This window comes from Humulus lupulus, chromosome 6 (genome assembly GCF_963169125.1).
Source record: "Humulus lupulus chromosome 6, drHumLupu1.1, whole genome shotgun sequence".
Lineage (NCBI taxonomy): Eukaryota > Viridiplantae > Streptophyta > Magnoliopsida > Rosales > Cannabaceae > Humulus > Humulus lupulus.
In genome coordinates, this window is record NC_084798.1 from 185913277 (window position 1) to 185938754 (window position 25478).

General features: G+C 38.9%; 3 protein-coding genes across 3 annotated transcripts; all 3 read left to right on the top strand.

Moving 5' to 3' along the window:
* Nucleotides 1–7956: 7956 nt before the first annotated feature.
* Nucleotides 7957–9371, top strand: LOC133785747 (geranylgeranyl transferase type-2 subunit beta 1-like). The gene is made up of 5 exons (XM_062224961.1): nt 7957–7962; nt 8432–8618; nt 8759–8892; nt 9059–9157; nt 9267–9371. Exons 1-5 carry the CDS (start codon nt 7957–7959, stop codon nt 9354–9356), a joined length of 516 nt encoding a protein of 171 aa, XP_062080945.1. The 3' UTR covers nt 9357–9371.
* A 1203-nt stretch (nt 9372–10574) lies between these two features.
* Nucleotides 10575–11740, top strand: LOC133784349 (alpha,alpha-trehalose-phosphate synthase [UDP-forming] 1-like). Its single transcript, XM_062223728.1, has 3 exons — nt 10575–10916; nt 11109–11296; nt 11500–11740. The coding sequence occupies exons 1-3, from the start codon at nt 10848–10850 to the stop codon at nt 11606–11608; spliced, it is 366 nt and encodes a 121-aa protein (XP_062079712.1). The 5' UTR covers nt 10575–10847; the 3' UTR covers nt 11609–11740.
* Nucleotides 11741–22039: 10299 nt separating this feature from the next.
* LOC133782821 (jasmonate-induced oxygenase 4-like) lies at nt 22040–25032 on the top strand. Its single transcript, XM_062222224.1, has 4 exons — nt 22040–22439; nt 22808–23055; nt 23655–23982; nt 24512–25032. The coding sequence occupies exons 1-4, from the start codon at nt 22236–22238 to the stop codon at nt 24752–24754; spliced, it is 1023 nt and encodes a 340-aa protein (XP_062078208.1). The 5' UTR covers nt 22040–22235; the 3' UTR covers nt 24755–25032.
* Nucleotides 25033–25478: the final 446 nt, after the last annotated feature.

Below are 25478 nucleotides of genomic sequence, written 5' to 3' on the forward strand. Positions count from 1 at the left end.
CTTAGAGATAACAACAAAGCAAGCACTGGTGGAGTTCTTGAAAAAGAACCAGGACGTCTTTGCCTGGTCACATAAAGACATGGTTGGGATAGATCCTACAATCATCAGCCATGTCCTGAACATTGACAAAAACTTTCCACCTATGCAGCAGAAAAGAAGGCTGCTCGACAAAGACCGATCGAAAGCTTTAAAGGAAGAAGTCGAGAAGCTGAAGGAGAATGGGTTCATCAGGGTGTCATTTTATCCATCATGGGTCTCCAATCCCGTACTCGTGCCCAAGCCGAATGGCAAGTGGTGTACGTGCGTGGATTTTACAGACCTCAATAAAGCCTGCCCTAAAGACTGCTTCCCACTCCCGAGGATCGACCAGCTGGTCGATGCCACTGCAGGACACAAGATCCTCTCATTTATGGATGCCTACTCTGGGTATAACCAAATTAGTATGCATCCCCCTGATGAGGATCACACTAGCTTTCGAACCGACACAGGGCTCTACTATTATAAGGTGATGCCCTTTGGTTTGAAAAACGCTGGTGCGACTTACCAGAGACTCGTCAACCACATGTTTAAGGAGCTGATCGGGGCAAACATGGAGGTTTACGTCAACGACATGCTGGTTAAGTCGAAAAAGGCAGAAGGACATATAAGGGATTTGCAGGAATGCTTCAACGTCCTTAAAAAATATAGGATGAAGTTGAATCCCCTCAAATGGTCCTTCGGAGTTGGATCAGGGAAGTTCCTGGGATTCATAGTTAACTCAAGAGGAATTGAAGCTAATCCTAAAAAGATAAAAGCCCTGATCGATATGAAGTCGCCAATGAAGATTAAAGATGTTCAAAGCCTGACTGGGAGAATTTCCGCCCTCAGTAGATTTATATCAAAATCAACGGACAAGTGTGTCCCATTTTTCAATCTACTCAGAGGCATCAAGAAATTCGAATGGACAGATGAGTGCGAACAGGCCTTTCAAGCACTGAAAGCGCATATGGCCCAGCCACCCATTCTATCAAAGCCAGTCGATAGCGAGACTTTGTTCATCTACCTGGAAATCACATATTACACTGCTAGTGCTGTTCTGATGAGAGAAGAAGAAGGTGTACAGAAGGTTGTCTATTACGTAAGCAAAAGGCTGATCGGAGCCATCGAAAGGTTAGCCTACTGCTTAGTATTGGCCTCTAGGAAGCTGCGGCCTTACTTCCAAGCCCATCCAATTACGGTATTGACGGACCAGCCTCTTCGGCAAGTCCTGCAAAAGCCAGAGGCTACCGGAAGATTACTAAAGTGGGCTGTCGAACTCGGGCAGTTCGACATATCTTACTTGCCGCGAGCAATGATAAAGGGGCAAGCTTTAGCCGAATTCATTGTCGAGTTCACAGAACTCGTAGGTAGCGAGAAGATCGAGGAACCTAGCAAGCCTAAATGTCAAACCCAAGTACCCTCGTGGAAATTATTCACCGACGGATCGTCTAACGAATCCCACGCAGGAGCAGGAGTGATATTGATAACGCCGGAAGAGCATCGATTTCACTGTGCAATAAGGTTTGACTTCACTGCCTCTAACAATGAGGATGAATATGAAGCATTGCTCACTGGGCTGCGATTAGCCAAGGATATGAACATAAAAGCACTTGATATTTACAGTGATTCACAGCTAGTCGTGAATCAGATCTTGGGAGAGTATCAAGCGCGAGGATTAAAAATGGTCGCCTATCTGAACAAAGCAAAGGATCTTTTAGCCCAATTCAGCAGATACACTCTACAGCAAGTGCCTCGTGATCAAAATAATAATGTAGAGGCTTTGGAAAAGTTGGCAAGTGTAAAAGATGCTGATACTCTGAACATAGTGCCAGTCAAACGACTGCCCGCACCCAGCATCCAAGCAACAGAAACTTCTCTAGTCATCCAAATGGCGGATACATGGATGGCACCGTATATAGAGTATCTATCAAGCGGCGTGCTACCAGCGGACAGAAACAAGGCCGAGACCCTTCAGCGGCAAGCTGCTAGGTATATCCTGGTCGATGGAATTCTGTACAAAAGGGGATACTCACTGCCACTTCTCAGGTGTATTACAAAGGAGAAAGCCAAAGAGTTGATGAAGGAGGTGCACGAAGGTTTTGTGGAGACCACGCTGAGGGGCAAAGCCTGTTGAAAAAGATCCTAAGGCAAGGATATTTCTGGCCAACAATGAATGAAGACTCCATGGATTTCGTGCGAAAATGTGACAAGTGCCAAAGGTTTTCTAAGATCCCGCGAGCAGCTCCCAATGAATTAAAGCAGATGCAGAGTCCATGGCCCTTCGCGGTTTGGGGAATAGATCTAATCGGATCTTTGCCTACGGGGAAAGGTGCTGTAAAGTATGCAGTGGTTTCCATCGACTACTTCACCAAATGGGTCGAAGCTGAGCCACTCGCAACCATAACGACGAAGAAAGTGCTTGACTTCGTGGTCAAAAACATCATCTGTCGCTAAGGATTGCCAAAAAAGATAGTCTCAGATAACGGCACCCAGTTCGACAGTGATCTATTCACAGATTTCTGTGGCCGTCACGAAATTATTAAGAGCTTCTCTTTAGTCACTCATCCCCAAGAAAACGGACAAGTCGAGGCAGTCAACAAAACGCTGAAGGATACACTGAAGAAAAGACTTGAAGAAGCTAAGGGAGCATGGCCAGAATAGTTGCCTGAAGTCCTCTTGTCATGTAGAACTTCCCACCGAACAGCAACAGGTCATACCCCGTTTTCCTTGGCATACGGGTATGAAGCCATGTTGCTTGTTGAGTTAGATCCGCCCTCTCACCGCAGATTAACATACGACCAAGATTCTAACAGCCAGTTACTCATGGAATCCTTGGACTCGATTGATGAAAGGCGTGAGCAAGCCCAACTCTGAGTAGCTGCATACCAGCAGAAGGTCGCCCAGTATTACAACTCTAAAGTTCGAGAAAGAAAATTCAGTGTTGGAGACCTTGTGCTCTGAAGAGTTTTTCTTAACACCCACGACCAAGCTGCTGGAGTACTCGGGCCAAATTGGGAAAGGCCTTACCAGATTGATGAAGTCCTTCACCCAGGCACTTATAAACTTGCACGCTTAAACAGAGATCTCATTCCTCGATATTGGAATGGAGAACACTTGCGCAAGTATTATCAATGAACAATTCTTCTTAAAGAATTTGCTTGCATAAATTTTACTTTTTACAAGTTTTGTGTAAGATCTTATTGATCACTCGTAAAGACATATTTAGTCCATTTACTACGAGAATAAAAGGGACTGTGCTCAGCCAGTCATTTCTTGCCAACTATTGTATTTATTACAAGTATTTGCTCATTACGTGTGTTGTTTTGCTGTATTTTAATTCTAATCACATTGCTACGAGCAATAACGTTCGGGCAGGTTCTAGTCAAGGCAAGTGACCAAGGACCTAAAGCTCCCCGATCACTTGGGGGGCATACGAGGTACAAGTAAGCAAAGCATATCGTTAAAAGGTATGTAAACACATGAGCAAAATAAGGGAAAGCATGCTACGGCACTTAGAGTATTTTTCAAAATTTTAGTATTTTGTTAAATCAAACCAAAGTTCTATGCTAAGTTCGGTCATGCGAACAATTAGATGTTATAATATGCAAATATAATATAATATCAAAGCGATCCTTTTACACCACAAGCAGTGACTGCTTGGATGTAACTGTTTAAAATAAAAGTAAAAGCTACCCGTGCAGCAAAATAAAAGAAAAATTATATTGTCTTTACATCACGACCCGTAGGTCGTGTAGTTAAAATAAAGAGAAATATAAAAGAAAAAAAATCATGGAGCTTGAGGAGCTGGAGGATCCTGGGGAGGAGTCTGGTCGACGGCATCATTATCTGCACCCTCCATTCCGGCGGCCAGCGAAATTTCGGGGGAAGCAGGGACCCTCAATCCCTTTTCTTCAGCCAGTTGAGCCGCGCAACGAGCCAACTCGGCTTCCCTTGCGTTCTCAGGGAGATAATCAAAATTGGCACCCTGATTGTGCTTCCAAAAGTCATAGAAGCACCTCAGAGTGGCATTTTTGTACCTCTCTAAGTTGGCAGCATTAGTCTTCTCCAAGTCCTTGACTCGGGCCTCCATATCTCTGGTTTCTAGCCTGCTCGTGATTAAGTCCAGCTCAAGCTGCTTAGCCACCTTATAATTAGAGTGATTGGACTCCTTGTACTGGTCCCTCAGCTCGCGGGCTTTCTCCAGAGATTTTAGCTTCTCCTCCAACTCCTTGGCCAGTTGGGCCCTCTCCGCAGTCACCACCGCCAGCTGGTCGGCATGCCTGGCCTCGGCCGCTCTGAGTTCGTCCTCGTGTCGTTGATCTGAGTTCCTGGCCTTCTCGGTAACGGCACCCAGGTGGATGCGACCAGCAGTAAGAGTCAGCATGGCCTGCATTCAGAACAAACATTAGACAAACGGTAAAATTACCAAAAGCCTGATGTCACAAAGGAGACAACTTACACGGGTGAACTCATTCAGTGCACGATTCAGAATCGGGTCGACGCCCATCGTCTCAGTTGCCGCCATTGCCGCTCGACAGCGATCATGCTTCACAATTTTGGTGAACCTCTCCTTGATCAGCCTAAAGGAGTGGCCAACCATCAGGTTCCTAGTTGAAGCAGGACCTTCCTGCTGGGTTTGATCAGATGGAGCGGCAGGAGAAGGAGTTGGCCCGGCCGCAGCAAATGGAGTCTGTTGCTCGCGGGGGGAAGACGGAGTCGCGGTGGCAGAAGGCCCTTCTGCCGGAGAGCCTGCATCCCAAGCCTTCTTCGCAACAGGTGCTTTGCTGCTCTCCCCAACATGTCTCTTGCTGGCTTTCTTTTTGCTCAAGGGGGCAGCAGCAGCCTCTGAGTTGCTGTAAAGGTTGAAGTCATTCGAGGAGTCCATACCTGAAAAGCAAGAACAAAGCCAAACCATGAGATAGAATGAATAGCCAAACACATCACATCAGAAAAAGAAGCAAAAAAAGGATTACAAAGTCCAATACCCGAGCTATTATTACTGGTCGCTACACTACAGACTCTACTAGTCTTACACTCATTCTTTGATACGAAGAAGTCTGGCCCTAAGTGTGGAGCATATTTAAAATTGCCGTCCCCGTCGAACAGATGACAGGGAATTGGCAAATTGTTTAAAAGTGAAATGACTATACCGTTGTCATCCGATGAGTCGTCAGAGAGTTCGGCAAGCTCGGTGGCCTTTTCCTTTCCTTTTCCTTTGGGGGCCGAGGGCTTCTCTGCTCGAAGAGTGCTAGCAGGTTCCCTGATTGTGACCCCAACTGGTCTCCTCCACGAAGGAGATGCTTGGGATTGCTGCTCGGGTTCCTTTTCGGTACGAGCACTCCCTGCCGAATGCCCCCTCATATTTGATTGAGGGTTCTAGAGGCCAGCCAACCTAAGGTTAGCCTCTGTAACTAGATTTTTGACACTCTTCTCAGCATCTGACATGCTGGCTAAGAGTGCCGCTCTTGACTCCATTCCTAGAGTTGGGTTTGGTCGCAGCCACGGGCCTGAAACACATTAAAATTTTAAGACATTGTGGAGGAAAAACACTAAGTGAAGAAGCCAACCAGCGATATGAAAGCTTTACCTCCTCATGCGAAAGCCAAGTTGTCTGCGACCAGGTCAGGCGTAAGGAAGTACTCTTGGTAGTACCTCCCCACATTGGAGATGTGGGTCGTATCAGTCAGGAAAGTGCGCCCATTTTCCTGATGGCAGAGATGGAAGAACCCTGTGCCTTCTTGGTTGGGGTTAGACTTGAGGTCGAACAGGATGTTGACCTCATGTGGTGACGGCACGGGCCATTTTTTCTGGCTGTACAGGATATAGAGTGTAGTGAGCATTCTATATCCGTTTGGGGTAATTTGGAAGGGGGCAACTCCAAAATAGTGGGCCACCCCCTGAAAGAATGCATGAAGAGGCAAAGTAGCTCCTGCCTCAACATGAAATCGCGACCAGGCGCTGAAGGCACCTCCAGGCAGATTAGCTCTTTGGTCTAGGTTGGGTTTGACTAGGGTCACCCCTGTCAGATTATATTTTCTTAAGTAGTTAGCGATCATTCTGACCGTCACCCTACTCTCAGAAACTACATGCCACTCGACATCTGGCTGAATAGCGAGTCGAGGGCGGGTATGCCTTTGGATATTTGGATCGAGGGCATTTTCGTCTCGACCACTGGTCGAGGGAGCATCAGCAGCAGGCTGATGAGAAGTGTTGGAAGTTTTTCTTTTCTGGGCCTTAGTTTTGGTGCGAGCCATATTTCGAGTCAACACTGGGAAGTGTTTGGATTAATGCGAGAAAAAGGAATAACAGGTATCAATATCGAGGGTTGTTCTTCGTCCTCGAGCAGTTGAGTCAACAGATCGTCGTCGATGGGTCTTTCTCCGCTCCACGGGTCTTGCATATGAACTACAAACAAACAAAGGGGGAGATACACTACAAGAAATCTTATCTTTACCTACCAATATATATTGGTAGGGAAAGTAATGTTTTGCCTACCAATATTTATTGGTAGATAATATTAGTAGGTAAATGCTAGTCCATTATATTATATTTCAGAACATAGCTTTACCTACCAATAATATCAGTAGGTAATGATCTTTACCTACGTATATTATGGAGGGAAATTTTTTAACCATTCCCGCTCAATTTTCCCCCCCATTTTTTATTTTCATTATATTATTTTATTATTATAAATGCTTATTTGAAAGCTTATGTGGAGTAAATAATATGATGTGTACACATTGTATAACATGTGGCATGCCACGTGTGTACATAGTTGGAAAAAATATAAATAAAATATATTTATAATAAATTTGTATTTAAAATTAAAATAAAAACTAAAAATTCTACCTACCCACGTTTTTTTCTTTTCTAAAAACCCAGAAAAGTTCACTACTACAAAATACACTTTACGGGACACCATTTTACGACATGCACCTAAATGTAAGTCCTAAAAAATATCTCTAGAGTTTTTAGGACTCTCATTGAGAGTCCTTAAAAATCATATTTTAGGACTCGCAATGAGAGTCCTTAAAACATATGTGAGTCCTAAAAAACCTGAATAAATAATTTAAGAGTGGTGACTTTTAAGGACTCACTTTGGTGTCATAAAAACTCTTTTAGGACACCCAAAGTGAGCCCTAATTTTTTTTAAGCAAAATTAGGTAAAAAGCTATTGTTGTGGTCGAAAATTGGGGCTGCCATTACATTTTCTCAACAAACAAGTGAAGAAAAAAAAATCTAAAAATATAATTAATAAATAATTTAATTTTAAAAATAAACTAATTTTTTTATAAATTAAAAATTAAAAATATGAAGCATATATTTCCAAAACTAATACAACAATTTGTTTTAATAAGTGAGGATACACAAGCTTTAGGCGCCAAATGAAATTGTAAGAAGGCACCAAATGAAATTTCTTTCTAATCATGGACTACCTCTCAGAAATTCAATACACCAAAAGTATGACATTTAAAAGGGCAAAATACTCTCTCCCTCTCTCTTCTTTCTTTCACTCTCTCGCTTGTTTCTGCCACTCACAGATGAGCCACCTCTGACCTCCGACCAGAGGCACGCGACCCACCATGGGCTTCAGAGTTTGTTGAAACCTCTCTCCCTGTGACCCCGCCACCTGACGCGCTGGAGATCGCCGCAGGAGGAGCTCGGAAGTCGCACTGCAGTTGTGGGTTTCGAAGCTTTTTCGGACCTCCACCGTCGTCCAAACTAGATTCCAAGGGAATGGTTGTGCTCCGGACACCGAGAGGATGAAAAGCCACCAAAGAATCTGGGTAATTATGAAAGCTCTTAAATCTGAAGACGTCAAATCGCAAGGTTTGCTTTCTATCTCGTTTCATTTTCAGAGCTTTTAGTTATTCAAGCTTTGATGGCTTTTTCTTATTTGTTCAATTATGCTAGTGGGACACAGATAGGTACTGGGATATGATGGTTTTTGTTTAATATAATGAGTCGATTGAAATTTTGGAAGCAAAATCTAGTTCTCAGTTTCTATTTTTTTTTGCAAAACTGGTTATATACTATTGATTTTGTGGGAATTGATCTTGGGTTTATTCATAGATTAATGGGGACTTGAACTTCATTTAGTTGATTCCTATTATACGATTGATTTAACTGAACCTGAATTACTTGTTTATCTTTTCCAATTTTCTTTCTGCATCTAAATCTCATTTGTCATGCTTGGCTTATGTGTTTTGATCCCATGACAGCTCGGGTTGGAACTTGTTGGTGAAAGCCTCATCTTTTTTATGTTTTGTTTGCAAAAAGGTTAGGTTCTGATTATTACATATTTGTCGAGCATTTTTTTTTATGTAAACCCAGTTTTCTTCTTTCCACTTGATGCTGAAACTGAATTTTTTTCAATGGTTTTGTGTTAGTAATATAGGTTTGTTGAAGTTAGTATTCATTGATTTTTTTTTTGTCTTTAAATTACATTAGATTCTCCTATATTGCAATATGTTGCCTTGCATTGGTGCATCAGTTGAATAAAATTAATGTTGAGAAGGCTGTGAAGTATATAGTTAGTTGCAAAAACCTGGATGGTGGATTTGGATGTACACCGGGTGGAGAGTCTCATGTTGGGCAAAGTAAGTTACAAGTCTATTGCAATATGAGTTTATTGAGTTTTGATTTTGGATTTATACCTCGTGTGATTTACTTCTATTGTCAGCGTGTTAAATTTAGTCCAATCAAGAATAACAATGATGTTTTATCACCATCACTGTAGTTTTCTGTTGTGTGGGAGCTCTTGCTATTACAGGGTCTCTGCATAATATCGACAAAGACCTTCTCGGGTGGTGGTTGTGTGAGCGGCAAGTCAAATCTGGAGGTCTTAATGGGCGCCCAGAGAAACTTCCAGATGTATGTAGAATTCTTATTTAAAAAGAACTTTGTTTATTTTTTATAAGATACATTTAGAGCCCTGCATCTTGGACCTCCACTTATTCATTGAATCATTTGAGCTAGTCTCCAGTGGCAAAAGAAACAAATATTTGTTAAAGCCTATTGAATTAGTTTTCTTAACTAGGTCTGCTATTCATGGTGGGTCCTTTCTAGCCTGATCATGATTGACAGAGTACATTGGATTAACAAGGAAAAACTTGTGAAGTTCATCTTAGACTGCCAGGTAATCTTATAACTATGCAAAGTACTCTTATCTTTCAGATCATCATGTTGGGAACAGGGACATTTTCACTCTTACCTCTGAGGATTTTGGTTAATTTTTGTAATCTCAGGATGTAGAAAATGGAGGAATTTCATATAGACCAGATGATGCAGTTGATGTCTACCACACATACTTTGGTGTAGCTGGTAAAATTACTTGAGTTCTTTCATTTTCTTTTGAATTTGCATGCCGACCTCTCTCTATGAAAGTTAACAGTCTAGGATGCATTGCATTTTGAAAGCATCTGTAATGCCAAAATTTCGGGTCATCTGAGGTGTTATGTATTACTATTACTCACTAATACTTGTGAACTCTATGTGGGTCTTACAATTGTATTAACCACATGACCTTTGAAACGGCATATCAGGTAATATAAGATAATATATTATGTATAATATAATATAATGTATATATATCTATATAATGGCATATAAGAAACGGCATATAAGATAATATAATGTATAATGATATATTTTAAGAAAAACTATTAAACTGTTATTGGGAAGTTAAATCATATAAATAAAATAAAAAAAGTCACTTTTGACATATATATATTTATATATTTTTCTACATATAACTTGACAACATGAGTCAGGTTTGTAAAAAGATGTTTTTGAAGATTTTTTTTATATATATTGGCTTTTAGATGACGAGGAATGGATTAAGACAGAAAACTTAAAGTTGTTATTGCTATGGAGAAAGTGGTCACCAATTAGTTTCTCTGTCTTATTTATTTATTTTTATACAGATGGTTTTGGTGGCAACATTGGGCATGATCCACATGTAATATATACCCTAAGTGTTGTGCAAGTTTTAGCCCTCTTTGACAAGCTTGATGTTCTAGACGTTGAGAAGGTGTCAAATTGTATCATTTTTACCATTTGTTTATGTTCAAAGTACTTTTACACAAGTTTGAAAAGAAATCTTCTTTCATCTTATTACAAATGTTTTATTTTAGTCCATGGTTAATTTTTCAGAGACAGTGTTTCAAGTGATCTTCTTTGTTCTGTTTTAATCACTTTTCCAACTTTCTAAAGACATTTTAGTGAAAGAAAAATCAAACAAAAGGAAGAATAAAAGGTCGGAGTTCAGGTATTTTTAAGCAACAGCATTTGATTAATATATGTTTTGAGACTACAATTTAGTCAAATATTATATATGTTATGTTTCTGTCTCTCATTTTCTTTGAACGTGATTTTCTTACAATTTTGTTCAATGATTATGTCAAGACTGCTAAACCATTTTCTCTTCTTTGTATAGGACCGATCTCTTGACTTTCACGCATTGTGCGCTCTGTATGCTGTTACTGATACTCATTTTTGTTTTGTAACAAAACCGTTAATCAATTTTGTCTTAGATAAGTAAATTGTTCCTAGGCTGCCTAGTTTGTAGTGATTCCTATGGTAACTCAATCATGTAATGCATTAATATGGTGAAACAACAGAAGGCAATTGTGCCTTCAATTAATTAATTTTGTTTACCATGAGTAACTCAATTGCTATTTCTTTTTTCGGTGCAAATTTTATATATATATGTATATATAAAAATAAATATAGATATTTTTCATTTCTGTTTATATGCATGTAATTTTGTTTATTTGTTTGTTTTTCCTTGTTTAGATGTTGCACTTGTTACTTCTCTTAGAGATGGAATGAATCTTGTGAGTTATGAGTTTGTTGCTTGCCAAGCATCCAAGAAAGGAGTCCTCATTCTGAGTGAGGTAATTTAACTTTATATTTTCTCTTAGTTTGCATGGTAGGTTTTTTCCATTGTTAAATTCATCAGAAAAGCTTAAATTATCAATAAGAAAAGAAAAAGGAAAAAAAGAGTACTTTGTTGTGAATTCTGTTCAACGCATTGTCTTCATAGTTCTTCGGGCTTGCATCTTCTTGTTTATTCCATTTAAATTTAGTTTGCAGGTGCAGCACAATCGCTCGGTGCTGGTGCCATTTTAGTAAATCCATGGAATATCACAGAAGTTGCTGCTTCCATTGCTTATGCTTTGAATATGCCAGCTGATGAAAGAGAAAAGAGACACCAGCATAATTTCATGCATGTAACAACTCATACATCTCAAGAATGGGCTGCAACCTTTGTTAGGTATACTCATATATAGCATTAGCATTAGCATGTATGATTTATAGATAATGAAACCTTCTCAATGTGGAGATTGACATGTATTCTAGGATTTCAAATTTCACTTCTGTTCTAAGAAGCAAAAATATTTATCTGTTCATACCAGCTAGTGTTTCTTTTTCAGGCTTTATTCTAATCTAGTGTCATTTTTTGTTTCTCCATTTCAGTGAACTTAATGATACTATTGTGGAATCTCAACTGAGGACTAAGCAAGTTCCACCTCTACTTCCTATGAAAGAAGTCGTTGATCACTATTTGGAATCCAATAATAGATGATTCTTAGTTTATTTACATTAATTTACTAAGGAATGAACTTTATGAAGTTTTTTTTTTATTTTGGTAGGGGTAACCTTAAAATGATAATTTTATGACTTAATTTAGTATTGAACATTATAAAGAATTTTAGCATTATTAAACATTTTATTATCGAATGGTTTTTTTCTAGTTTATTTCTAATATATAACATTTATAAATAACTATTATTATCTTTTACCTACACATAACCATTAAATTTGAACAAAATATAAATTGTCTAACAAACCAATAAGATAATGCTATGTGGGCTAATAAAATGACACCACGTAGGATGCCACATATGATGCCACATCATCAGACACGTAAAACTACAAAAACCATGTCAGCATACACGTAGGATGCCATGTCATCAAACACGTCATTTGATGACTCATCAATTGATTTATAACTTAGTGGGGTCCACTGATTCTTTTACCTACCAGTGTTAATAAGTATAGGTAAAGACTCTTTCCCCACTAACTTTTACCTACCAATTCAATATTGGTAGGTAAACCATATTACCCACCATTAGGCTAGTTTTACCTACACTTACAATTGGTAGGTAAAGACCCCATTTTCTTGTAGTGATAAGACGCACAACCTGGGAGCTTATGTTGAAAGTTGGAATAACGTTGCTCGCATCTATCAACCAGCAGCATTCTAACCGAAACACTAAGTTTTATGTGAGCAGTTTGAAAAACGAATCAAAAAGTGAAAGTAAAAAGCTTTTTCAACTCCAAAGGGGCGGGAAAAACCCAGTTTTTCAGCTAGCCTAAAAATCAAATTTTTACTTCGATTTTACGCCCTAAATCCATGATCCTGACTATCAAACTGATTCTTAACTTATATAGAGCAAAAATACACTACCCTATCAAGCATCAAACAGTATATGCAAAATCTTCACAAATTAATACCCAAGAACACAAAAAGTCTCAGAGCACAGGAGCATCATGCATGGTATCTCAAAGGGTAAAACGTCGAAGAAAGTTTACCTGAGCGAAGATTGGAGATTCTGAGAAGGAGGAACTTCGAGTTTGCAGGCAAAAATATCCTCAGCGAAACGTCTGAAAACCTTGAAGTTCGGGGCTCTAAGATATTTTTCTTGGAAGTTCTTGGAAAAAGATGGCGTGTAAAGAGTTAAAAGAAGATTGTGGGGATTATTTATAAGAGTTGATGTATGCCAAAAAGAGGTAATCGTGAGTTGCCTTTTTTCAAAGCATGGGGGAGTGTAACAGCCGTCGGAATGGTTTCTTGAAAAATGAAAAGGCTTGATTAGACATGATTAGGTCATTGTTTTCAAAAACGCATGAGGGCTCTGACAGATTTCGTGGGGCATATGAAAAGTTGTTTTCCTAAGTTTACTTATTGCTGGTTGCAATAAATAAACTTGGGGCAAATGTTTATCCATAAATCAGTTGCTGATGACGTGGCAATGATTTTTGACACGTGGCAGACACGTAGCATAGATACGGCTTGCCTATCGACCAACGTTATTTCTACACGACGAGATCAAGTTTTGTATACGACCAGGCTGGTTGTATGTTAGTTCATTTATGTAAAAACCTATACAGTTGTGATGATATCCGAGAATATCTCTTCATTATGACTTGCAGATCCGATCATTAATGTAACGCCCTGGATAGCCAAGACCGCTACACTGTGTGTTTATAAAGTGCCAGACTCGCTAATCAAGTCATCAAAGTAAAAACGTGTTACTCAGATAGTAGAGGAACTAGGGTTGAAAGCATTTTTGTCTCGAAAGATACATTTTCATTACTAAACATTGTTTATGTACATGGGATCCCAAAAATGACAGTTTAAAAGCCTTTTACAAAAGTTACAAAGTTTAAATACATTAACAGCCATACTAAGGCAAAATGAGCAGTTAGGTGATCTCTGTCCTGACACACTCCTCGATCATGGTGATCGAACGGCTAGCTATGTACATTTCACTTCGGAGCTCTCCACCTCAGGCCTGGTCCAGCTTGCTCTTGCCTTTACCTGCACCACGTAGCACCCGTGAGCCAAGGCCCAGCAAGAACACATATCAACAATAGAACATGCACATTTAGCTGTCAAGTCAATCTCACATATGGCATCTCATAAACTTCAAGCATATCAACAGTCAAGTATTTCATATACAAAGCTTATCAATAGTCAAGTATTTCATATACAAAGCATATCAGCTCATATAACACAATGCACAGATGATAACCAGGGCTAGCGCTCACAAGCTGCTCCCTCTGTTATCCTTTCGTTTCTGGCTCCCAGTGGCCAATTCGCGTCCCATGCGCTAAATTCATGAACGGTACTCTTAGACCGCTTACACGTGTCCCTTGGAATAATACCAACAATGACACAAAACAATTCTCGGGAGCACTTAGTCCCATCACAATCATACATTCGGGTGCAGTGTTCTTACCTTTCAAGTCACTGGTTTTCGATGTCACGACACCTTGAGCACGATCCCACTCGAGCCTTAGCGCTTACCTAACACAATCATGGTCAAAGTCAACATCAACCCTCAAGTTCAAAACCTAGCCCCGGGGCTAATCCCGAGCCCCCGGGATGTCCTAGTTCCACCAAACAAGGTGGTGGAATCAAACCCCAAACCTTAGGTCAAAAACCCTTGCAAAATACCCCAAAATCCCCTTCAGAAGGCAGGGTAGCGCTACAGCGCTCTTGGAAGGGCGCTATAGCGCTACAGACAGAACCAAAACCCTTCCAGCATATGGGCCTAGCGCTACAGCGCCCAAAGGCTAGCGCTGTAGCGCTAGTCACAGGCAGCCCAACACCAAAATTTCCCTTGTGCGATTTCTCTCGAGCCAACCTCAACCAAACCTCTTCCAACTCTTACCCAAACTTAAAAACAACCTCATGACCACACTCCACTCATCCCAAGCACCCTAAACATCTAAACTCCAAGCACATGCAATCACAAACTCAAAATTCACCATAGCCACCTCCAAACTTCAGAACCCAACACAAACCAGCTGAACACTAGAATTAGAGCTTAGAATTCATACCTTTGATAGAATTTCGCCCACAAGCTAACCTTAGGCTCCCTTGGCTTGCTACTCCTCAGCCCTAAGCCTGAATTCCCTAAAGTTCCATTCAATTCAACTCAAGTACCACAGCTTAAAAACCAGAAACAGAGAATGGATGAACTCTAGATTCTTACCTCAAGTATTGGTGAAACCCTGTTAAACCTCTGTCAACTCCTTAGTCTTAGATCAAGGTTCTTGATGTTTGGTTATCCCAGCTCTCCTCTAGGCTTTACTCCAGAAATTCTCCAGAAATAGGTGAAGGAAAGTGTAAACCGACTCAAGAAACTCTCTCTGTTTTCCCTCCTTCTTTTCCCTTCTTTTTCAGACCCTTTTGATATTCTATAAATCCCACTATCTTAAAACCTCAGTAATACCCATCCTTAAGAGTCAAATGACCTTTATGCCCTCCCAATTAACTCTAATCCTTTAGTCCACTTAAGGGTATTTTAGTCACTTTACCTAATTCCCGCTACTTCCTCGAATGTCTCTATTATTTCCCGCTTAATTCCCGATACCTTACTAATCCCCAATAGCATTCCTCAATGTCATAATAATCTCCAGCTTATCCACTAAATTCCCATTTACACCCCTGAGCTCACCCCGAGCCGGGTATAAATCCCCGTTATGACTTTTCCGCTACTTTGCTCACTAGGATCGTCTCGAGTCACTGATCGCGGATATATATCCACATAATAATGTGGTCTCGACAATTATCACATATATCAAAGCAGTTATGCCCATAATGGCCAAAATTACGATTATGCCCTTCTACCCTAATCTGGGCCTACATGCATACAAGCACGCATAGTCATGCATCTCAAATACTCAAGTAATCATATAACATGCTTTAAATCATAATTACACATCTAAATCACTAAAATCACACGTAATCTCCATTATGCCCTCCAGGCATGCTAATCAAGGCCCTTTAAGCCTTATTAGCGAATTTGGGTCGTTACAATTAAGGATAGATATTATTTCCTAATTCATGTAACCCTTCCTGAGCCTATAAATACACAAGAAATAGCTCAAGGAAGGGGATCGATCCCTTTTTTCTGAGAGAATTATATTACTATTATCCATTGCATTGTTTTTCTTTTTGAAAGGTCTGTGAAACTCAGGAACCCTTGTTCTTTGATCACACCTTGAGAGATTGATATTAATAATAGTATCAAGTGGACGTAGGTCATGACCGATTCTTGGGGCCAAACCACTATAAATCACTGTGTTCTTTATCTTTCCATTAGATCATTTTCAAGCTCTATATCATCTTTTTGTCGTTTTCTAGACTCCGTGTCGTTGACCAAAATCAAGGTCAACATAATGTGTGTCAAAGTAGTAGAAAAGTGAGTGTCCCAAAAGTGAGTCAAAGTGAGTCCTATATAAGTGAGTGCTCTAAAACAAAGTGTGTAAGTGTTTAGAGTGTGTTGTGATAAAATATTTTATTCAAGTCTTGGTGTAATTACTTTTGTAATTAATAAAGTAATTACGTTTTCACGTGTTGTGGTGTTCAACAATTGGTATCAGAGCTAAGGTTGTGAGATCTTTTGAAACTCTGAGTATGCTCTGTGGTTGCAGCTTTGACTGAACTTCCACATCAGAAAAGATTTCTTGAGATTGTCATTGAGAGAGCTTTCTTAGAGTTGTTTGTTAAGTTTCTTGGAGAGATCGTGTGTGGTTTAGTACTACAAAGTTTGTTGTCAAAATCAAGCTTGCTTGGAAAAGATAGAATTTTTTCCAAGCCACGATGGGTGACCTTCAAGTGGTCGATGGAATTAAGAAACTTAACTATCAAAATTACAACACATGGTCGTTGCATATGGAGGCATATCTCCAAGGCCAAGACTTATGGGAGATCGTTAAAGGCAACGAGGTCACACAACCAGAGGATGCAGCTACTCTAAAGAAATGGAAGATTAAAGCTGGAAAAGCATTGTTTGCTATTCAGACCACAGTCGAAGATGAATGTTGGAGCACATCAGGGAATCGAAGACACCGAAGGAAGCATGGGATACTTTCACATCATTATTCATAAAGAAGAATGATGTGAGATTGCAACTTCTAGAGAATGAGCTTCTCTCCATCAGACAACGCGACATGATGATAAGCCAATACTTTACCAAGATAAAATCTCTTTTTCGCGAAATCTCTGCATTAGACTCTACTGCCAGTATGTCAGACTCTAGAATTAGAAGATTTATCATTCATGGACTAAAAGGTGAATATAGAATTTTTATTGCCGCAATACAAGGTTGGCCAAGCCAACCTTCTCTTACTGAATTAGAAAACTTGCTAGCTGACCAAGAAGCGTTGGCTAAGCAATTATCTGGAGTCTCGATAAAGAGTGATGAAGAAGCACTCTTTAGTAGTAATAAGAAAGGTCGACCCCAGCCAAGCTCTAGCAAAGGTTCTAGAAGATATGATGACAAAGATGTTCATCATGGAAGCTCCCAAACATGGGGAGCTCAAAAGAAAGACAACCGAGGTGGCCAATTTAAGAGTAAAAATAAATTTGATGGTAAATGCTACAACTGTGGGAAGAAGGGCCACATTGCTAAAAATTGTTGGTCCAAGAAGAAAACAACAAAGGGCAATGCAGTCACATCAAACGCAGGACGAGCAAGCGATGAAGAATGGGATGCTGAAGCATCTTTCGCTGTGGAGGAAGGAGAATTAGCTCTGGCAGTTACTGTTCCTGGACCAATCGACTATAATAATGATTGGATAATCAACTCTGGCTGCTCAAATCATATGACAGGGGACAAAGAGAAGTTGCAAAACATGACCGAGTACAAAGGTGGTCGTGTGGTAGTGACAGCCAACAACTCAAGATTACCGATTGCCCATATCGGTAAAACAAAAATAGTACCACGATTCAGTACACAGGAAGTATCACTCCAGGATGTCTACCATGTATCTGGAATGAAGAAAAACTTACTGTCAGTAGCGCAACTTACGACATCAAGACACCACGTCGTATTCGGTCCTCATGATGTCAAGATATATCAAGACCTTAAGATCTCTGGAACACCGATGATGAAAGGGCGACATTTAGAGTCTGTCTATGAAATGTCAGCAGAGTCGACTTATGTAGACAAGACTCGAAAGAACGAAACAACAGATTTGTGGCATGCAAGGCTGGGACATGTCAGCTATCATAAACTCAAGGTGATGATGAAGAAATCTATGTTGAAGGGTCTTCCTTAACTCGAAGTTAGAACAGAGACTGTATGTGTTGGCTGCCAATACGGTAAGGCACATCAATTACCGTATGAAGACTCAAAGTTCAAAGCCAAAGCACCCTTGGAGCTAGTCCATTCTAACGTATTCATGTGAGTCAAGCAACCATCGATCAGCGGCATGCGGTACATGGTTGCATTCATATACGACTTCTCACGGTACGTATGGGTGTTCTTTATAAAAGAAAAGTCTGAAACTTTTTCAAAATTTAAAGAATTCAAAGAAATAATCGAAGGAGAAGTTGGCGAGAAAATTCAATATCTGCAAACAGACAATGGCGGTGAATACACATCATATGAATTTTCTCAGTACCTACGAGAGTGCCGCATACGCCATCAATTCACATGTGCCAATACACCACAACAGAATGGAGTAGCTGAGAGGAAGAATCAACACCTTGCAGAGACATGTCGAAGCATTCTACATGCGAAGAATGTTCCAGGAAGATTTTGGGCAGAAGGTATGAAGACATCAGCTCATGTGATCAATAGACTTCCCCAAGCAAAGTTAGGGTTCGTTTCACCCTTTGAGAAATTGTGGGGTTGTAAACCTACAGTAAGTCACTTTCGAGTGTTTGGCTGTGTATGCTACGTGCTCGTGCCAAGTCATCTACGTAGCAAATTTGACAAGAAGGCAATTCGATGTATCTTTATGGGATACGATAGCCAAAGGAAAGGGTGGAAGTGCTGTGATCCTAATACTAGAAAATGTTATACGTCAAGGAATGTGGTATTTGATGAAGCCTCATCATGGTGGTCACCACAAAAGGAAGAGTTGCCAAATTCTAGAGAAATAGAAGACAATTTGCAAAAGAAGATGGGGGAACAAATTGTTGAGCTACATTTAACTCCAGAAATGGATGAAGAAAAACAAAGTGAGGAAGACAACGAAGAGGCAACACAAAGTCCCTGGCAAACAGGAGTGCATCAAAGAGCAGCAGACGATGCAAGTGATATTCAACCTGAAGAAGTAAGCCCACAACCTCGGAGATCAACAAGAGCACGGAAGCCGAATCCTAAGTATGCCAATACTGCTGTAGCCAAAGAAGAAAAGTTTAGAGAACCAAATACATATGAAGAAGCGTCCCAGAATATCAAATGGATAGAAGCTATGAAAGAAGAGATAAGTGCACTAGAGAAGAATCAAACTTGGGAGCTGGTGCCAAAGCCAAAGGAAGTAAAACCCATTTCCTGCAAATGGGTATACAAGGTAAAAACTCGTCCTAATGGATCGATTGAGATATATAAAGCCTGATTAGTAGCTCGTGGATTCTCTCAACAATATGGGCTAGACTATGATGAGACGTTCAGCCCAGTTGCCAAGATTACAACAGTACAAGTCCTGCTGGCGCTTGCAGCATGTAAAGACTGGAGACTATGGCAGATGGATGTGAATAACGCCTTTCTACATGGAGAACTAGATCAAGAAATATACATGGTCCAACCAAGAGGATTTGAGGATAAAGTTCATCCTGAGTATGTTTGTAAACTGAAAAAGGTGCTCTATGGATTGAAGCAGGCTCCAAGAGCATGGTATGGCAAGATTTCTGAGTTCTTAGTGGAGAGTGGATATGTCATGGCACATGCAGATTCAAGCTTATTTGTTAACGTAAAGGAAGCAAAGATCGCAGTTGTTTTGATATATGTTGATGACCTCATCATCACTGGCGATGATGAAGCAGAAATTTGCCAAACAAAGGAGAACCTGTCAGTTCGTTTTCAAATGAAGGAACTTGGAGAATTGAAACACTTCCTTGGATTAGAAGTTGACCAAACTAAGGAAGGTTTATTTCTCTGTCAACAAAAGTACGCAAGAGATTTGTTGCAAAGGTTTGGAATGCTCGAGTGCAAGCCCATCTCAACACCTATGGAAACTAATGCCAAGTTATGCGCGCATGAAGGGCAGGACTTGCAAGATGGAGCAATGTACCGACAGCTGGTTGGTAGTCTAATTTATCTAACATTGACTCGACTAGATATCTCGTATGCAGTTGGTGTAGCAAGTCGGTATATGCAACACCCAAAGAAACCTCATTTGGAAGCACTGCGACGAATGCTGAGGTATATCAAAGATACCATTAACTATGGTCTTTTATATAAGAAAGGGGACGAGGTTAAGATAGTTGGATACTGTGATGCTGATTATGCTGGAGATCATGATACCTGTCGATCAACTACTGGGTATGTATTCAAGCTTGGATTTGGAGCTAGATCTTGGTGTAGCAAAAGGCAACCAATGGTGTCCTTGTCAACCACTGAAGCAAAATATGGAGCAGCAGTAATGGCAGCTCAGGAAAGTATGTGGTTGATGCAACTAATGAAGGATCTACACCAATCTATAGACAATGCAATACCTGTTTATTGTGATAATCAGTCTGCTATTCACTTAGCGGAAAATCCAGTATTTCATGCAAGGACAAAGCACGTGGAAGTGCATTATCATTTTCTGAGAGAAAAAGTGCTTCAAGAAGAAATAGAGATGCAACAAATCAACACAGATGATCAAGTTGCTGACATATTCACCAAAAGACTAAGCACAATCAAGTTTTCGAAATTCAGAACTCAACTAAACCTCGTCATACGAGAAGAAGCTTAGAGATTCGGTAATGAGGGGGAGTGTTAAAAGTCATTATCGTATCTAGAATGCTCTAGAATTCTAGAATGTTCTATAATATACTAGGAAGAACATAGAACATTCTAAAAAATTCTTGAAGAAACTTAGAACTAATTAGATAATATATAGAGAGTTCTAGAAACATTTAGAAAAATGTAGAAAGTAGTTAAATAAATTATAAAGTTAGAAAATTCTAGAAAGATGTGGATGTTTCCTTTGTAGCCTATAAATACAAATGTAATGTGTGTCCAAGTAGTAGAAAAGTGAGTGTCCCAAAAGTGAGTCAAAGTAAGTCATATATAAGTGAGTGCTCTAAAACAAAGTGTGTACGTGTTTAGAGTGTATTGTGATAAAATATTGTATTCAAGTCTTAGTGTAATTACTTTTGTAATTAATAAAGTAATTACGTTTTCACGTGCTGTGACGTTCAACAAAAAACCCAATAAGTTGAGAACTGCTGTTGCATACTCTGTATCATTATAAGGATGTAATATCAGCTAAATTGGTTTTAGTGGTCAAGTCAAGAATACTATCTTGATCTTTTTAAAATAAATATTATGCCTAAAGGATCATGTTGTTTTATCTAACTTATTATATTAGGTGTTTTATGAGTATTAAAAAGTCAAGGCTCAATGCACATGGTTTGTGACCGTGCATAGAGTAGCGTAGACCAAAACCAACTCAAGAGATACTCTATTCCTTTTAAACTCAATAATATGATAAGTTTGACTTCCATTTGACTTTTTTTTAAAGAGTAATTAAAATTATAGAAATAACATCTCAAGAGATATACTCTAGAGCAACTCAAGAGACATACTCTATCCCTTTAATTTGATTGCATAACCACTAAAGAAAGTTTCCTTTTGCCGCGGCAGTCAAGATCCATATTAGTATTTCGTCACTGATGATCACATAGTTCAGTATTATAATTTTCTCCAATGGAAACGGCATTATAGTACAAATAACAACACATGACATTTTGTAGCTTTTGAGCCAATAATGTGTTATTTATATGTTCAAACAAAGTATGAGATTATCAAGCATTAAAAAAACTATATGTTGTCTTATCAATGCATCCAATCAAGGAAATGCTTGAAAAACATTTTGAAAAGTTAGACTAGCTCTACATATTTTGACCTTGTTTTTAATTCATAATTTGAAAGAAAGATATACAATCACATTAATTGTTGGTATGACAATCTCATAACTCCAAATTCAAGATTCAAATATTAAAATGGATAATTCTTATCGGTCCTCAAAGATATTGAAAAATAGTTTATCATGTAATGCTAGCTGGCATTTGTGAGAAAAATTAATTGATTTTACTGGTTAAACAAATCTGAGACTCTTGACTATTAATGGGCACTTTAGATTTGCGTTGAATTTTTTTGCAATAATTGAAAATTTACAAGATAAATATGATATCTCAACTAGAGTTACTAGAAAACAGCACATACTGGACCCAAAAAATATTAATATACTAGTAAGTGTAAAATTCCGATTTCGCTTTCTATGATTTCCTCCCATCTTTTCAGTCCCTTAAATTTTTTAACTGATATTAACTGAACAGGCCTTTTTCAAAAGTTACAATCAACTCATCATTTCCAAGGTGGCTCACTTCCAGAAACTGAATATAAACAAACAACCAAGTTCAAAGTTCCAGAGAAAGCACCAAGCTGAACCTGAAAACCCATCTCCAACCATTTCCTATGGGGTCACTTTCAAAAACTGTACAAGAATTGGCTCTCCAAGGAGAAGAAGTACCTGAAAACTTTCTCTACAAAGATGGTCATGGTGGATCTCCAGATGTCCCAGTTATGGATGTTCCAGTCGTTGATATTGGTCTTCTTGGTACTTCTGCAGAAGAGCTTGAGAAGCTCAAGTCAGCTCTCAGCACATTCGGTTGCTTTCAGGTATGAAATCTAAGAGCCCTGCTTCATTAAACGACACCAATTTGTGGAACATAAGTATGGTTTTGTAGATAATATTGATTTTACCTTTCTCCCTTAATTAATAGCTACAAAGTTTCAAAAGGCTGTCCAGGGAAGATTCTTACAAAACCCATGTCATAATCTATCCAAAGATTGATAAAAATTGGACTTTTAGCTTGTGTATATATATATAGATAAAATGTATACAACTTTGATAGCAAGATCAATAATTGAAACTGATATGTTAAGAAACTGAGATTATGGGTCTGCCCTTTAATTATTTCTGGTTGTCTCTGACTAACCGTATTGAATCAAAGCTCAAGATTTGCTTTTGTGGGTCTTTTTTTTAGGGAATAAACCATGGTATGTCACTTGAATATTTGAATCAAGTGCGTGAAATCACAAAACAATTTTTCCATCTTCCATTGGAAGAGAAGCAAAAATACTTGAGAGAAGAAAATGATATTGAAGGCTATGGGAATGACATGGTTCTTTCAGATCAACAAAAAATTGATTGGAATGACCGTCTCTACCTTGTTATATACCCTGAAGATCAGCGGAAGCTCAAACTTTGGCCTGAAAATCCCAAACTTTTTCGGTAAGAACATTGCTAATTTACTATGGGACACACCACACTTTAAACTTATAGTGTTACATTTAGGTAAAGTGGCATTCTATTGTCTTAACAGAACACTTGAAGTTAAAAGAATAGTTGACATGAACTTACTGTTTATATTTTATAGAAGATGACAGTATACACCAGTTACTACAGAAGTTTCAGTGCTAGTCTACTATCCTCTAGCTAAAAAGTTTCTTTGACATGATTAATATTGTTTTCACTGAAAACCGTTCTGATTTTAGGCCCAATATTATTGTTTGACTTTGATATTTATTGGAGTATGGTGTACCATGTGGAATAAGTGAAAGAATATTAATATTAAGTCATTAATAAGAGCTAGTGTAGCTTCACTAATCACCAATTGTATCAATTAGTTTTTAGATGGAGTCCCATGATTTTTGTAAATATTGAGCATGATTTTACTATTTATACTTGACAGAAGTAGTCTTCTAGGCCCAGTATAGCTTATTTTCTAAAAATACCAAATCAGATTAGAAACTTCTGAGATGATAAAGTGGCTCACCAGTTAGTGCACATGTCCAAGGCATAGATGTCACTGAACTTGATTGAATTTACAGGTCTACGATACATGAATATTCAGTGAAGATTCAATCAATAAGCGAGGTTATTCTTAAGGCCATGGCAAGGTCACTGAAATTGGAAGAGAACTGCTTTGTGGAGCAGTATGGGAAAAAATCAAAACTGTATGAAAGGTTCAACTTCTACCCCAGATGTCCAAAGCCCGACCTTAGCATTGGTTCCAAACCACACGCAGATGGGTCAGCGATCACCCTTCTCTTGCAAGACGAATCCGTTGAAGGTTTGCAGTTTATGAAAGACAACCAGTGGTTCAAAGCTCCAATCATTCCTGAGGCTCTTCTGGTTAATGTTGGTGATCAAGCAGAGGTAATCACTTATTTATAATATCCAAACCAATGCACAATAGTAGTTGTCTTGTTTTGAACATGACCAAACATAATCCAATAGACCAAGCAGTTGATTTCGACATAGTAGCAAGAAAGTGAAAGAAAAAGAAGAGACTGGTGAGAAACTTCAAGAAAAAGATTCTTTGGGTCAATGCATCTGATACCATGAAAGTGTTTGAAGAAAATGACTCAATCTTGAAAAATGAGAAGTTTGTCAGTAGAACTATATAGAAAATGTAAATAAAATGGAATTAGTTACATTAACCAACTCTAACTAACTTTCAACAACATAACTACTAGTCAACTTATTGTCTACATTCCATAAAAAAAAAAAAAAACTTATTGTCTACATTGTTGTGCTTTTAGTTTCTTGGTTTTTGGCTCTTTTGGAAAGAGTTGTCTACATTAGACCAAGTCTTGAGTTTAGTATTGTTAATTACACATCTTATCTCAATTTAACCATTGATTAACAGTTGAATTATGATGCTGGTTTCTCTGTACTAATGCAGATATTGAGTAATGGCGTGTTCAAGAGCCCGCTGCATAAAGTGTTGACGAATTCAGAAAGGGAGAGGATTTCTTTGGCTGTCTTTTATATTCCAGATCCTGATAAAGAGATTGGACCTTTTGAAGGGCTGATGGACGAATCAAGGCCCAGATTGTACAGAACAGTCAAAAACTATGTCAACATTTATTTCCAATACTATCAGCTGGGGAGGAGGCCAATGGAGGCATCAAAAATCCAAGACTAACATGCCCATCTCTTAATAGTTTTTGTGCTTAGAAAACTTTATAACATGTTCTCTGTTGATTTTTTTGTTCTATTATAGCTGTGTGGCTATCAAATGCTAAGAACTTGCAACATGGTATCAGAATAATGCAGCTTGAATACAGTGTAGGAGTTACTTTTTACTGAATATGTTGTATTTGTGACTGAATTTTAATTGGTTCAGTTCGAGAAGCTTGCAGTGCAACATTACATTTGTAGAGAAATAAAATATTAAAAAAATTGGGACTCTTGTTTATTGTTTGTTGTGGTGCCGCATACTATTTACTATTCAGTTTTCAACATGGTGAATTTTCTTTCCGCCCGTAATCTTTCTCCAAAAAGATTTCCACGTATAGTCTGTGTTCTTTATTTGTTCTTGTTCATTTCTTATTTGTTATTCTACCTAATAGGACTGCATGTTTTAAAAGTTAGGCCAGTTGTTCCACGTTGTGCCAAAAAACTTGGTTTGATAACCAGTGTTGGAAAAACGTTCCCATTCTAACCCCATCACAAACGGAAATGCACATTCAGAATAGGCATAAACAACAACAACAGCGACTCGCACACGAGTAACACAACATATTTTAGTGACGCAACTTAAAGTATGATTAACTACTTCTAATTACCCACTTAACTATTTTACTAACAACCAGATTGGATTAACCACTCAAGATTACATGGTTCGGCCAAAATTGCTCTTGACGTAA

Coding starts and splice junctions, on each gene's coding strand:
- LOC133785747 (XM_062224961.1), top strand. Junction 8,893..9,058: donor GCCCAGAGAAACTTCCAGAT/GTATGTAGAATT, acceptor TTTCTTAACTAG/GTCTGCTATTCATGGTGGGT. Junction 9,158..9,266: donor AGTTCATCTTAGACTGCCAG/GTAATCTTATAA, acceptor TTGTAATCTCAG/GATGTAGAAAATGGAGGAAT.
- LOC133784349 (XM_062223728.1), top strand. CDS start 10,848: ATGAATCTTGTGAGTTATGAGTTTGTTGCTTGCCAAGCATCCAAGAAA. Junction 10,917..11,108: donor GAGTCCTCATTCTGAGTGAG/GTAATTTAACTT, acceptor ATTTAAATTTAG/TTTGCAGGTGCAGCACAATC. Junction 11,297..11,499: donor TGGGCTGCAACCTTTGTTAG/GTATACTCATAT, acceptor TCTCCATTTCAG/TGAACTTAATGATACTATTG.
- LOC133782821 (XM_062222224.1), top strand. CDS start 22,236: ATGGGGTCACTTTCAAAAACTGTACAAGAATTGGCTCTCCAAGGAGAA. Junction 22,440..22,807: donor GCACATTCGGTTGCTTTCAG/GTATGAAATCTA, acceptor TCTTTTTTTTAG/GGAATAAACCATGGTATGTC. Junction 23,983..24,511: donor ATGTTGGTGATCAAGCAGAG/GTAATCACTTAT, acceptor GTACTAATGCAG/ATATTGAGTAATGGCGTGTT.